Source organism: Ictidomys tridecemlineatus, chromosome X (genome assembly GCF_052094955.1).
Source record: "Ictidomys tridecemlineatus isolate mIctTri1 chromosome X, mIctTri1.hap1, whole genome shotgun sequence".
NCBI classification, from domain to species: Eukaryota; Metazoa; Chordata; class Mammalia; order Rodentia; family Sciuridae; genus Ictidomys; species Ictidomys tridecemlineatus.
Window position 1 is genome coordinate 109,196,537 of NC_135493.1, and position 13,924 is coordinate 109,210,460.

Sequence of the window (13,924 nt, forward strand, 5' to 3'; positions counted from 1 at the left end):
TTGAATCACTGACCCCTCCTTAGGTAGGACAGGGGGATTGAAGGAACTGCCCTAGGAAGAATCTATAAGATAAAGTTTCAGAATTGTGCTCTGGTAGGTCCCCTGACCTGGAGAGCAGACCTTTGTTATGGAGATGACTAGGTGGATTTCATAACATCTATTGCTCATCTCATTTTATAGGCAGGGAAATTGAGACTTTCAGAGAGGTTAAGTGAATTGATCAAGGACACTTTAATAGTTTATTGCCTTAAAACAGAGAATTTTGTGGTTCCTAGCAATGCTTACTCTACTAGGCCCAAACCAGTACTTACTGAATTTCTTCATCTCCGCTAGCACTTAACAGTTGTTTAGACTGAAGATTAGCTACCAGGTCTGTCCCTGTGGACACCTCACCTCTGACAACTGACAAAGGCTCTGTCTTTGACCAAACTCCAGTCAAGCTCCTGAACTCTCTTCCCACTTAGGCCTTGGCTTTTAGAATTCCCAATTTTATCAAGAATGCAATTAACTCCATTTAGCCAGAATCCCCTAACTCCTCATCTGATTACTCTGGGTATCTGCCAAAGTTCCTCATTTCTCTCTATAAAGTCTGCCTTGTCATTCTTTAACAAGTGCTATGAGTAATTTTTTTTTTTCTCTAACACAACTGGGGCACTGTCTCAGAAACACAACACATAGTTCTGATTTGTGTCTGCTGTGACTTCTGGTTTGCTTCAAAGGAAGTTTCTGCAAAGGCAAATGGCAGGTGACTTTGTGGGAAATCTCTGGAAGAAAGGAAACTTTGGCAATCATGTATGTGGGTACAGTAGCAACATCTACCATGTGTGTGTGAGTGGGGGATGTGATTTATTCCATCTCAGCATGTTCTTTCCTCTACTTAGCCCCTTTCTCCCAAACTCCAGCTCCTGGAGATATGCAATGGAGCATATCCGTCTGTGATATACCTGCCTTACTCTGTAAACTTCAAATATTCAGATTTATGTAGTACCCTTTGTACACTAGCTATTATAGCACTGTTCAGAATTAACTACTGAACAAATAACTTTTTCACCCTGCTTGTATCTGTTGGCCAGCTTCTACAGGGAGAGACTGCATTTTTGGAATTAGCCCTGGCAGCTAATTACTAGGATGCTTTATAGCAGTGCTCTCAAAGTGTGGTCCCTGTACCAACCAGGAGGAACAGCATCACCTTAGGGAACTGGTAGAAATGAAAATTATTAGGATCCATACCAGACCTACTAACTCAGAAACTGTGAAGGTGGAGCCCACAGTGTATGTTTAAATAGGCCTTTCAGGGGCTAGCCATTCAAGTTGGAGACTCACTGCTTTAGTTTATGGAGGCAACTGAATAGCACTGAGTATTTATTTAGGCAGGATACACAAAGTTTCAGAAAAGTTCTTCAGGTCCACCAAGCCACTACTATACTCAAAGTGTGGTTTGGAAACAGCATTCCTGGGAGCATGTTAAAAGTGCAGAATCTTGGGCCTGCTGCTCCAGATCTACTAAGTCAGAATTTGCATGTTGATAGAAATTCTCAGGAAATTCAGAAGCTCATTCAAACTTGAGAAGCAGTAGTAACCTTCACACTAAGGCTAGTTGTATTTGAGGAGATTAGGCTTAGAGAACTAGGTAGAAAGAGGAATCTTCTTTGATGGATTTAATTTTGAGCCTAATTATTGATTTCTTTTAGAACCCTATAAAAAGAAAATTTGAGAAGTGTTGGGTGGGGGGAAGCACACTGACCTAAATGATCAGAATCCTCAGTCAGCAAATTTTTACAACATTTCAGTTTCAAAGGGCTTTACAATTATCACTTTGCCTGGTTCTCCTGATCTCTGGCAATTCTGACAACACTCTTCCCTTTGAAGTGCTTGCAGATCTACTCATGTGGGCAAGATTTCCCAGAGAAACACTGTAGTCATGTAAATTAAGTGAGAGAGGAGAATTATCAACTCTCCCACCCAAATTGCTAGAGAATCCCTTTTTCTGGCATGCTGTGCTATAGATAGTGGTGAAGAGAACCTTGAAACCATAGCCTATAGCCTCTTAGAGTTTTTAATTCCAAAGGCACTTCACTGGGCAGGGACTGAAGGCTTTTTTTGTATGCAAGGTGTCTTCAAGCATGAATACAAGTTTCTGAGCACAGAGAAACTATCTGGAGTTGGAATGCAAAGGGCCCAGCTCTACTGACATCTAGGCCTGCCTAAGAACTTTATAAAGGAGGAGGAGCTGTGTGCTCAGCAGTAGGATGAATCCAGTCATCTGTAATGCCTCAGATGGAGTCATTAAAAGACCAGCAAATTGCCAATCTGAGTATTGAGAATGTAGATTGAGCACCCATTATTGCCTGTTGGATCAAAGAAAAAATGCTTACATGTGTATTTACTCAATAGGCAAAAATCATTCTGAAAGAGCTAGTACATGAGAAAATAACTGTCATTTTTAAAGCAAAGAGAGTAATAATGATAACACAACCTACACAAGGCTATGGTTATACAGGGCCTTCACATACCTTATCTCATTATATCCTTACCTTAAGTGGGTGAAGAAGATGCTGTGACACCAGTGCAAATGAGGAACCTGTTTCTCAGGAAGTTGAGGTGAATTGTCCAAAGTTACATACTTAGGAGAACTGAGACCTGAACTTTGTTGTTTTAATTCCAAATCCAGTGTTCTATTCACAACAGCTAATTTAAGCCTTACTACTCCATGTGTGGTCTGCTGATCAGTAGCATCAGCATCTCTTGAGAACTTGACACAAATGCAGACTGGAAGTTTCCACCCCAAGCCCACGGAATCAGAATCAGTATTTTAACAAGGGATGTGTGTGCATGTTAAAAAGTCTGAGTTCAATCAAACTTCTTTCAGTGTGACCACTTGCCTAGATGTTATACCACAACAAGAATAAAAACAAAATCCAACAACTCACATCTCACAAAAGTTAGGTATTAGATATCATAAAAATATTCTGAGCACTTATATTGATAGCTCTATAGCAGAGATGTATTTTTTCCTTCTGACAGTTGGAATTGACAAAGTCATGGTATTAGTGACAGTGGGAGAGCTTCACAGACAAATAGGCAAAAGAATATTCACCTTTAAAGCTGAAAAATTAATAGTTCTAGTATGTTCATTAAGCTCAGACATATGCTGGCTTTGTACCAGTATCATTTTTAAAGTTCCCCTCATAGACAATACTTTTTGTTATCCTGGGCTCACTCTAAAGAAGAGCAGGGCTAAATAACATCAGAATGCTGATCACTTTAACATTGATTGGTATGGCTGGAAAAACCATCTGTCCTTGATTTTAAAGTGTGTTTCATGTTTACCTTTGAGTGTGAGTGTGGCCCAATGTTTTGAGATTTTGCTTCAAGCAAATAAATCCTTCTGTAGTGTGAATAGCAGACTTCCAGGATACTTATGTGAACTGTAGAGGGGTCCCCCTTCTCACATGGGGACTAAGGTCAAGATTAACTTGGACCAGAGGAAGGGAGGATGTCAGGTATTTGGTTTTCTAAGAATTTCTCCTCATAAAGTAAATGCCAGCAGGGAAGCCCAGAATGGATGCTTATCAACAAGTTTGAAACCAAGATTTGTCAAGGATGAAAGATGAAGATATATCTGAAGAAATCATGTGTTCATGCTACCAGGCAAAACATTTATTTGACCCAAAAAATCAATAGCGAAGGAGAACACATTTCCCATCCTCTAAGCCATCAAGCAGCAACAATTTATTAAGCACCTGCTGCACACTCCACATTATGCTAGGGTCTAGGAGAGATTTGGCAGTTTCAGACATTGTTCCTATCTTTGAAAAATTTGTGATCTTGCTCAAGAGAAACTATAGCATGACCATATAGCAAATTATATATTGATCTGCAGTTAAGCATTAAAGAATGTGGATATAAGTGTAAACCAGGTAGATTTAGGAAAGACATGAATCTGAGAAAGCCTCATAAGTAGTAAGCATGTGAGTTGGACTTTAAATGGAGGGGGTCTATTTCTAGGGAGAACAACAACAGTATACATGTGAAGATGGGGGCTAAGAGATGGGGACATGCAGACTTCTGTATTCATAAAGAATGGACATGCCTCTCAAATGTGGAGGTTTGGCATCTAAAACCATGTGTTTTAGAATAATCTTAACCAGCATCCAGTTGTTTCTGTCAAACTAAAAAAAATAACAGCTATGCTTATTAGCTTCATGGAGATGGGACTGTGGACATCTAGTTGAGTGAAGGATGGATATCCTTTGGAAACTTGGCCCTAAATTTCTAAAGGTATAACTCTGGTTGGGTTTGAGACCCTTAAGACAGAAGTTCTTAGGGTTCCACCCATATCCTCTCAGTTCACGCTCACTTCTACATGCCAGACTTATTTACTGCAAGCACTTGTAGTGCTCTGTCTGAATATTGAAAAAAAATCCAGTCATGAGGACTAATTCAGTGTATCGAAATGCCAGTGATTTATTGCCATCATAGGCGGACACATAGACTGGAGTTGGGGAATAATCAGCTTTTTTACCCATAAGTTGGGATTTCTCAGACACATATTCTATAGTGTTTCCCAGAGTCCCAGTGAGAATGAGCTCTGGATGCCCAAGTGGATGTTTGTTTGGTATTTCTTTCCTGTTGGGCTAATTGCTACTCCCTACTTTTAGTTCCCCACTTCTTTATTGGCATTTTCTGATATCACCTCCCAAGATAACTGCTTTACACTCAAATAAATCATCTTGACTCGGTGTGAGTTAAACCTAAAGTGGAAGTCCTAACAATGGGGATCTTCTAAAATACCAGAAACAATATTCTCAAGAGACTTTCTTAGAGAGCAAGAAGATAAAAATAGCTTATCTATTCCCTTGTTGCCTTCTTTTGTTAAAAAAAAATGAATTCTGAAGTTGAAGGCATGCCATGTTATGACATATTATTCAGGGCTTCCCATATGAAATAACAACTGGTGTTGATTTCCTTTTTCCCCCTTGTCTTTTAAAGGTTAGAGATTACTCACCTCCCCTGCTGGTCATTAAATCAGTCTGGCAGGATTCCTCAGTAGTTCTGTGGCCTTCTGGGTATGTGGTGGAGACACAGGCAGTGCTGCAGACAGGCCTGCTTGCTGTGATGTGCTACCAAGCAGGTGACTTCAAAAGTCTGTTTTAAGCCTATCTCAAGTATCACTTGGGGCTCATACTGAGCCCCAAAGTCACATACCAGATGGCACATCCCACAATTCATTGTTGATCAGCTCACCCGCATCTCACAGTGCCCTAGCTCCTGTGCCATGGGATGCTGCAAACTCTCAGAAAGAAAACAAATAAATCCTGTTAGCTTACTTCTCCTCTTATTTATTATAAGGTGTTGCCAGTTAATTCTCAACTGTTCTGTGGGATTTATAGGTCTGTTGAATCCTGAGAGGTTTAGAGTTTGTGTCCACTTAGAAAAATAATCATCCTTTCCTAACTCTAATATGACATCTATGAAGATACCATGAGTCATTAAAAAAATGGGCTTCCTCTTATGACTTTATACTGAAATTTCAGTTTAAATGAATAACCGGTGTTTGCCCCAAATGTTTACCTGCATGGAGGAAAAAAAAGATTGATCCTCAAATCTAAATGAGTTAAGTGGGGTGGGCATTTGAGATACTTAGTCACACAAATGAAATGTACTTAAATGTCAAGCAACACTAGAATGAAATTGTACTTATGTTATTTGGACATACTTCCTATAAAATGAAAGGAGACTGAAAAGTGACCTCAATCTCTTCTTAATTTTCCCCTAAGTGCAAAAATAAAGTGTAAAAAGCAATTGACTGGCTGGGCAAATGCACAAATGCTGCCCTTTCAGGTCTGGGCTCAATCTTTTTAAAAAGAGTATCTGCCACTTGAATAACTCACAGAAGAGACTGGACTGCCCAAGGCATCATAGCACCTGTCATCAGACAAAGAACCCTGAGATGTTAAGAGCAGATTCCTGCATCAGTGTCTGCAGAGATGACCTTTAAGAACCCAAGGTTCTTTGATAACATGCTCCTTGGATGCAAGCTCTTCTTTTGTCCTTTTACACTCAGAAAAGCAAAGCAGCTGGATTAGGCAACAAAGTGTTGCCTCCTGCCCCCTTGACAGGTCACCACTCACAGTAGTCTTCTAAACTCTTAGAAGAATCCTGTCTTAAGTGGGCAACCGCTACAGACTGAGCCTTCAGGTGTGCTAATAATGGGCACTCTGCTAACTGACATGTCTTAAAGGCCTGTGTCAGTTCAGCAGCTTTGCCATTCAATAAGTTAGATTGCATTCAGTTTCTTGGGTTCTTCTATAGCAGGCAGGATTTAAACCAAAAGGGACAGAGTTATAGAGGGAGCAAGATTACTGCATCTTGGGGAAGATTACATTGTAAAATCTGGTGTCTGCCTAATTGCCCAAGATAGCATCACCTTAGAGATTGTAATATATTTGTCCCCAAAGTTCTATAAGATTGTATTTTTCTTTGGCATTTTTAAATTTTACATAATCAATGTAGCTGAAAAAATCCTAATAAAAACAAAACACAAGAAGGATTTCTCTACTTTGGCACTACTGACATTTGAGGAAAGACAATTATTTGTTCTGGGGGCTAAGCTGTGTACTACAGCATACAGCATCTTTGACCTCTTCCCACTAGATGCCAAAAGTACAGCCTGCCCATCACCACCATTGTGACAACCAAAAATTGTCTTCAGGTATTGCAAAATGACCTCCCCCAGCTGAGAATTACTGCCTTCCAGGTTAATTCATCAGTACTGACATCCTAAAATGGCTCCAGTAATGGAATTTTGGAACTCAGCATGGGAAGTTTGTATGCAAAGAAGCAGATAGTAAATATTTTAGGCTTTGTGAGCCACCTACAGACCCTGCTGCATAGCCTTCTTTGTTTTATATTTTTAAAATCTTTTAAAAATGTAAAAGCATTTAAGTTCAAAACTAGGCTTGAATTTACTGAACTTAGTTGTTTTTTGTTTTTGTTTTTGGTACTGAGAATTGATCCCAGGGGCTCTTTACCACTGAGCATCATCCTCAGCCCTTTTTATTTTATTTTGAGGCAGGGTCTTGCTAGGTTGCTTAGGTGCTGAACTTAGATTGTAAAGGAAGAAATGATGAATTGCCATAATAATTGAAAGTGTTCAGATAGTTTTTGGAAATATTAGGATCTTAATGTAGCTACCAGGTTTTCGTGACCCTTAGCTAGCAGTTATGCTGTCCTACTTGGAAAGCCTGATTTAAATAACTCCAAGTTAAATTCTATTAATATTGTTTACCATTTGATTCTATTTAATGTATTTAAATGTAAAGGACAAATAAAACAGACTTGATATTTGAACAGACATGGAAGAACATCTGCTTAGTAAGGATGTATCCTTCCCTTGGTTTGGGAGTAAACATCCTCTGAAGAAGGCATTGAACAAAGGAAATGTTCCTACCCAATTTTAAAACCAAATTATGTTTTGATATGCCAATAGATATTATCAAGGAATGGAAAATGGTGTCTTGGTAAAAAAAAAAAAGCCTAAAAGTTGCCAGTAAAACTGTAAAAATAAAAATGTCATTTTGAAAATATATTTTAAAGTAGTTTCTAGATAATTTTATTTAATCATCACATAAATGTTTTAGCAAACTAGGGAAGGTCCACTCAACAAGTATTTATTGACTATCTGCCAGGGACTTTTTGATGCACTGGACTTGAATCCACCTGAACCCTGCTAAAGAAAAACATGCCTATAGGAAACAGCTATGTTCAAACATCCAATGATTTTTTTCCAGTAAATATTCTTTCTATCTTGTATATAGCTAATTACAAATATCTAATGCTTTACTTTGAGCATCTGAAATTTCTATATGTAGAATTTATTGACATCAGACAAAATGATGAAAATATACTTATCATCCAATGATCACTGAAAGAACCGTAGTGTGGGATGGGATACAAGACTTGGGTCAAATATATTTAACTTGGGTAACAAAAATGTACATTTTAATTCATTCAAGTAGTTTATCATATGAAAGGCAGAGAATTATAGTGAAAAAAAGCACTAGGCTTGGAGTCCAAAACCCTGTATCACTGTCCTGGTTGTGTCCTTGTGTTTTTTCCATGGATAAGTCAGTTCACTTCTAAGGAATGCTTTTCTCATCTATAAAATGAGATAATGACACTTTTCCAAGTATATTACATCTAAACATACTATATGTTTATAATCTAAAAAGTAGTATAAAGGTGATAATATAAGCATAAGGAGTTAGCTACACCAATACTTTACATATATGATTCTGGGATAAATCAAATATTGTCTTGGTTATAACCCAGATCAATTATAAATGTAATCTTGTATTTCATGTTAACTGATTATGAAAAAATATCCATAAAGCTTGTGAGGCCCTACTCTGAAATTTGCTATGACATGAACCCTGTGGATTTTCTGTTAAAAATATAATGACCCAAACTTAATTTTCTAGTGAAATGAAGACTTTGAAGATCAACACTTATTGAAAGAGGTTTAGAAATTAATAGTTGAACCCTTACCCTTACCCTTAGGTTCCATCCATTTTGCCCAAAATTACATCTTTGCTCCGAAATCTTCAGAGGAAACCATTGCTAGGGAGAGTGAATTCCCTCATAGTATGAGGTCAAATTCTAGATTGTAGAATCAGAGTATAATTGTGTTACTTGAACAAATTTGAGAATACACCTTTGAACCAGATCACTAGGATTTTCAAATAGATTTTTTCTGTGATATTCTCAATTACATTTATAAAAAGTCAACTTGCTTTTTTTTTCATTTTCTGTCATTACCCCGCCCCCCAGTCTATTTTAGGTCATCAAGTAGCCAAGAAGGGTAGGTTCGATGTATAGGTTCAACCCCAAAACATTGTGAGAGGAACATTATCTGTGAAGTACCCTACACAGCCCTATAAGTTTCTTCCTCTGATTTGGTAGTCCCGAGAAAGCTCCCAAGCCCTGCTTATGTTCTGACCATTTCATTTTATTTCAAATGTGATGCCACAAAACAGTCAGAGATTGCTGGGTTTTGTGTAGTGTTAATTGTTGGTTTTGTCCTTGATGCCAGCAACAAAGTTTCAGAATAACACTAGTAATGCAGTAGCAATGACTCTTTCACTCCTAACACTTTTTGTAAAGGACAAGTCATCGTGTTTCCAAATGGAAAATAAAAGAGAAAAAAATAAGTGCTTACTCCCACACTTTACATTACCATGACTACTGAAGGTCCATTTTCCTATCCCCCTGTTCTATACCTACCAAAAATAGGGGTTGGAAGTAGAAAGAAAAATGCATATTTTGAAGGCAGTTCCCTGGGTTCATAAGTATGGGTTTTTATAAACTGTATGAACTCATTTGACCACAGAGCCATTGGCTAGAATTGAGTACTGACTGCTATTTGCCTTGATTTTGATTTTATCAAGACATCTAGAACATGAAAAATGCACCTCATTTCTTAAAACAGTCCACTGACTCGACCACCGTCCTTTAAAGTTGCCTTTTATACAAGGAGGAAAAGCCAGCTTCACTCTATCTAGTCTCAACCTTCTCTTATAATAAGCTTTTCTTTCCTGAACTGATCAAAATTAAATAGGGAGAAAGAATCCAGTTGAAAAAAAGATTTGATATGCCTGTTGATGTCTCATTAACCTTGAGAATGAATGTGACTGGTGACTGCCTGTCACAGTGGCGTGATGGTTTGTTAGGGGGGGAAAAGCCAATGGAAGCATCTCAGGGAAAAAAATACAAAGAGAAACATCACTTAGTAGATCATTGATCAAAAAATGGGTCATTTCCAACTGTCAGAACTGGCTAAATTACAGTTTCCTTTAGCCTGTGATGAATCTACTACATATTTCTTGGGAGAGCATTTGGAGCAGTATTTATCTGTGTGTCAAAATATGTTCATTGAAGTACTGGAAAAAAACCTACTCTGATGTTGAAAGTATAATCATGAGAAAAGCAAACATCTCAGGATTAATGTTAATAAGGTTCTGCTTTAAGTGAATGTGTGTGATGATTTTTGTGCCATTAAAAATATCATGAACCACTCAATGTGGAAGGTGCTAATTCTATGGAGTCCCCAGCCAGATTCTTCTCTCTACTAATTGCTGATTGATAATGTGTTAACAGGGGAAGGAAACAATAGAGGAAAATTAGCTTTTCTCTTAGGGATAAGCAGTTACCTGGAGAGGAAAAGAGGTAGATAGTGTTCCCTAGGTTCACTAGCAGTCTCTCCTTGGGATAAGTGGACTAAAAATCTGACTGGCTTCTAGTCTCAGATCTGGACCAGAGACCCACACAAAAGCAGCATCTTCCATCTTTGGCACAGAATCACATCTGGGACTGGTTCCTGTCTGCCCTCCCCAGAGGAGAACTTGAAGTAAACAAACCTCACAATCCCCAGGGATTCAGATGGAACATTCTCACCTGTTTTGGCTTTTGTTCCTCAAGGTTTCTACTTTTCCATGTATAGTGCTGACTCCTCTGCTTTTCTTAGGAACTTCTTGAAAGTTACCACAATTAACCTTACTTTTCACATCAGATTCCCACCTCGGGTTGGGCTGATGGCACAACGGATTTCTGTGTCACCCTCTAACCAGCTGCTCCGTTTCCTGTGCTCTTCTCAGAGCCACACAACCTGGCTGCTGCCCTTAGCCTTCTGCCTGTGCCCCTTACCCCGACCCGACGCTCAAATGCACACAAATACAAGTAGATCGATTGTTTTCCTCTTTTCCCAAGGAAGTTTTTGCATTTCAGAGGAGTGGAGCTACTGTGAAAAACGAAATAACTGCAAATTACAAACATCATTTCCTATCCCCTAATACAGATATGGCTACCTTGCTCCGGGAGGAGAGGGCAGCAGGGCAGCTCCCGTCCTCGCCTGAGACCGCACTTTTTTTTCTGGGTGGGAGGCATTTTCTCACCAGCCCGCTTCAAATTTCTCTGCCCCTCCCAATCCCCCTCCAGCAGCCTTTCCCAAAACACTTCAGGATTAGAGGAAAGGAGGAAAAAAAAAAAAAACTGAGGATAGGGGTGAGGTGTCTCTAAATCCCATCCTACCCCCCCACCCCCCGCCGCCGCCAAACAGACTATTTTGTTGTCAAGTAGCAAGACTTTTTTGAATGTCTTCTCATTCGTTCAGCTGCTCCTTGGCCCAGTTACTCCAAAACCTCCCTGCCCCCAAGCCCGCTGTGACCAAAACAAGCGCACCGACCACAGCACCGTGGCCGCCGCCGCCGCCGCCCCAACTGTTGCAGCAGCTGTGGGGTGGCCGCATAGGGCCGGGCCCGGACCCCGATGTTCCCTATCGGGTAGGCTGGGAGGCTCCAAGCGGCCGCCTTGGGGCAGGCAGTGCAGGGGAGCCCCTGCACCAACCGCCTGGGATAGGAGAGGCGGCGCTCTCAGCTGGGACCCCGCGCAGTGCCAGCCTAGCCGCGACAGCGGCGCCGGAGGAGGCTGCCTGCACCCGTCCCCCTCTCACCTTTAAGATCAGGTCGGTGTGATGCTGGTCCAGCATGTTGGCTTTCTGGAAGGAGGTGACGATGACCCGGCCGTAGCGCCCAGGGGTCTGCAGGTCCGAGTAGAGCCGGTGCTTGGAGCGGTTGACCGGGAAGAGGCTGTTGACGAGGTTGCGCTCGATCTTGGCTAGGCTGTGCTGGGGCGCCAGCAGGTGCTCCACGCTTTCTTCGACCTGGTAGCGGCTGAAGCTGGCGCCGAGCAGGATGGAGATGAGCACCGGCGCCGAGGCGAAGAAGACCGGGTGACTGGCAATGAAGTGGCCGAGCCGGGAGAAACACGTCCTCAAGCCCCTGTGCAGAACCTGCCGCAGCATCCTAGAGCAGAGCGGGCGCGGGAGGAGGGCGAGGCGCACGCTCGTCGCGGGCTCGGGCGGCGGCGGCGGCGGCGGCGGCGGTGGTGGTGGCGCCCTCGGCGGCGGCGACGGCGGCGGCGGCGGAGGCAAGACCCTGAGCTCTCCTGGAGCCGCGGCACCACCATCGGGGAGTCCCGCGCCGCGCCTCTGGAGGGTCCCCTCGGGCTGGAGACACGCCCTCCTGCCCGCGGCCGCGCCCGCCCAGAGAGCCCCCCAGCCTGGCGGCCTCCGAGCCGCCCCCACCCCGCCCTACCCCGTGCGCCCTCCCCAACCCCCGCCGCCTCCCCGCCCGGGGGGCTCCGGGCGGCGCTACAGCGTCTCTTTTCAGCGCGGGCGGGGCCCTGGGTAGCCCCAGCGGCGCGTCATGACCCCACTCACCCGACCCCCGAAGCCAACGACGGGGTGGTGCGGGGAGCGGCGGCAGCGCTATCGCCAGGAGACTCTGAGCGCTAGCCTAGGAACACGAGGACAGAGAATTCCAGGCTACACCCAGTCCCCTCCCCTCCTCAAGATCCCCTCCCCCGGCCCGGCCCGCCACGCTTGCCCTCCCTTCCCTCGTCCTCCTCCTGGGAGACCCAGAGATAAATAAAGAAATGGCCCGTATTTTCCAAACAAAAAGTAAAAGAGTTCTCCCTTTGCGGGGGACGGGGTGGCGGTGCGTCGGGCAGACCCGCTTAGAGCCAAGTCTCCCTAGAGGCAGAAGGGAGCAAGCTGAAGACTGCGTGCGCCCTGGCTCTCCCTGGCTCAGGTGGTGGCGCGCACTGGCTGGTGCCGAGGGGGGGTGGGGAGCGAAGACGCTCAAGCGTGGAAATCACGCCTCCTCCCAAGTAAGAGCCGTGTAAGAAACCTCAACACTGCAGCTTCGGCGGGACCACAGGGTCCGGGTGTGCATCTGAAGCATAATCACCCCACATGTGTCCGTGAAGAATCTTTCTCCAGCGCCCTAATTTAGGGTCTCTCCAGAGTGGGCAGTTCTGCTTGCAAACGCCCCCCCCCCCCACCACACACACACCTTCCCACCCAGTTCCCCGATAATAAAAGTGCTGAATGACAGTCGGTTGAACCGTCTGTCGCCAGGGCTCCCGGGCTCTGGGCTCTCTGCTCTGCCTTCTCCCTCCTCCTCTCTCTGTCGTCACTGACAGGTCTGGGGGACCTGGTGCGGCGGGGCTGGCGCGGGTGCCCCTGCGGGTATAGAGTGTTTGAGAAATGCTGGTCTGGTCAGGGAGTATGTAGCGATGAGCCCCTTTTCAGCCTCACCCCGCCCTCTACTCCTCCACACCGGAGGGTGTGCATGTGTGTGGGGGGGAAGCCTCATGTCAGACCTGGAGAGATACAGGTCTCCTAAAGTGTCGAGCCGCAGGGGGCGCGGGGGAGCCCGGGGGGGGCGCGGACGGCTTGGCAAAGTTGGGCGTGTGCGTGTGCGCGCCAGCAGTGAGCTAGCAGGCAGCCACTGTGGTTCCCCTCGCACTCCCCCTCGGGAGAATTCCCCAAGAAGGCGGGCGCCGGCTTCGGCCCGAGATAGACCTGCGGCGGCGGCGGGAACGGCCACGCACAGGTACAATTTAGCGCGTTTCTTTGCGCGCTCCAAGCCCCTGGGTCGGTTCGCTGCAAAGCAAACAGAGCCAGATCCCGGAGACTGGGTCACTGAGGCGCCCTATCCGACTGGGGGTGGGGTGGGGACCAAGGCTCAAGGAGGTGTCCTCAGGCTCGGCGCTCCAAGCGCTCAGCCTTCTCATCCCACGCCTCTGGTTGCTTCTGCTTGGCCTCCCAAAGCCAAGGGTCCAGTGGGAGGTGGCCGCGGCAGGAGGCGCGGCGCCTGGAGTGTGGCCCGCACTACTGAGCATGGACATGCATATTAATTAAAGCTGTAGGAAGTCGGAATAGGGACGGAAGGAGGAAAAGGAAGGAAGGAGAGTGAGGAAAGGAGGGAGGCGGGGAAGGAGGGAGAGAGAGAGAGAAAGGGAGAGAGAGAGAGAGAGAGAGAGAGAGAGAGAGAGAGAGAGAGAGAGAGAGAGAGAGAGACTC

At 44.3% G+C, this 13,924-nt stretch overlaps 1 protein-coding gene across 1 annotated transcript in view; it reads right to left on the reverse strand.

Moving 5' to 3' along the window:
- The window catches only part of Ptchd1 (patched domain containing 1), a 58,343-nt gene extending 46,193 nt beyond the window's left edge, over positions 1-12,150 (reverse strand). The window contains exon 1 of the mRNA XM_005334809.4: positions 11,510-12,150. Within this exon, the coding sequence (XP_005334866.1) occupies positions 11,510-11,860 (351 nt within the window). The 5' untranslated portion in view covers positions 11,861-12,150. The remainder of the gene's footprint in view (positions 1-11,509) is intronic.
- Between the last annotated feature and the right edge of the window lie 1,774 nt (positions 12,151-13,924).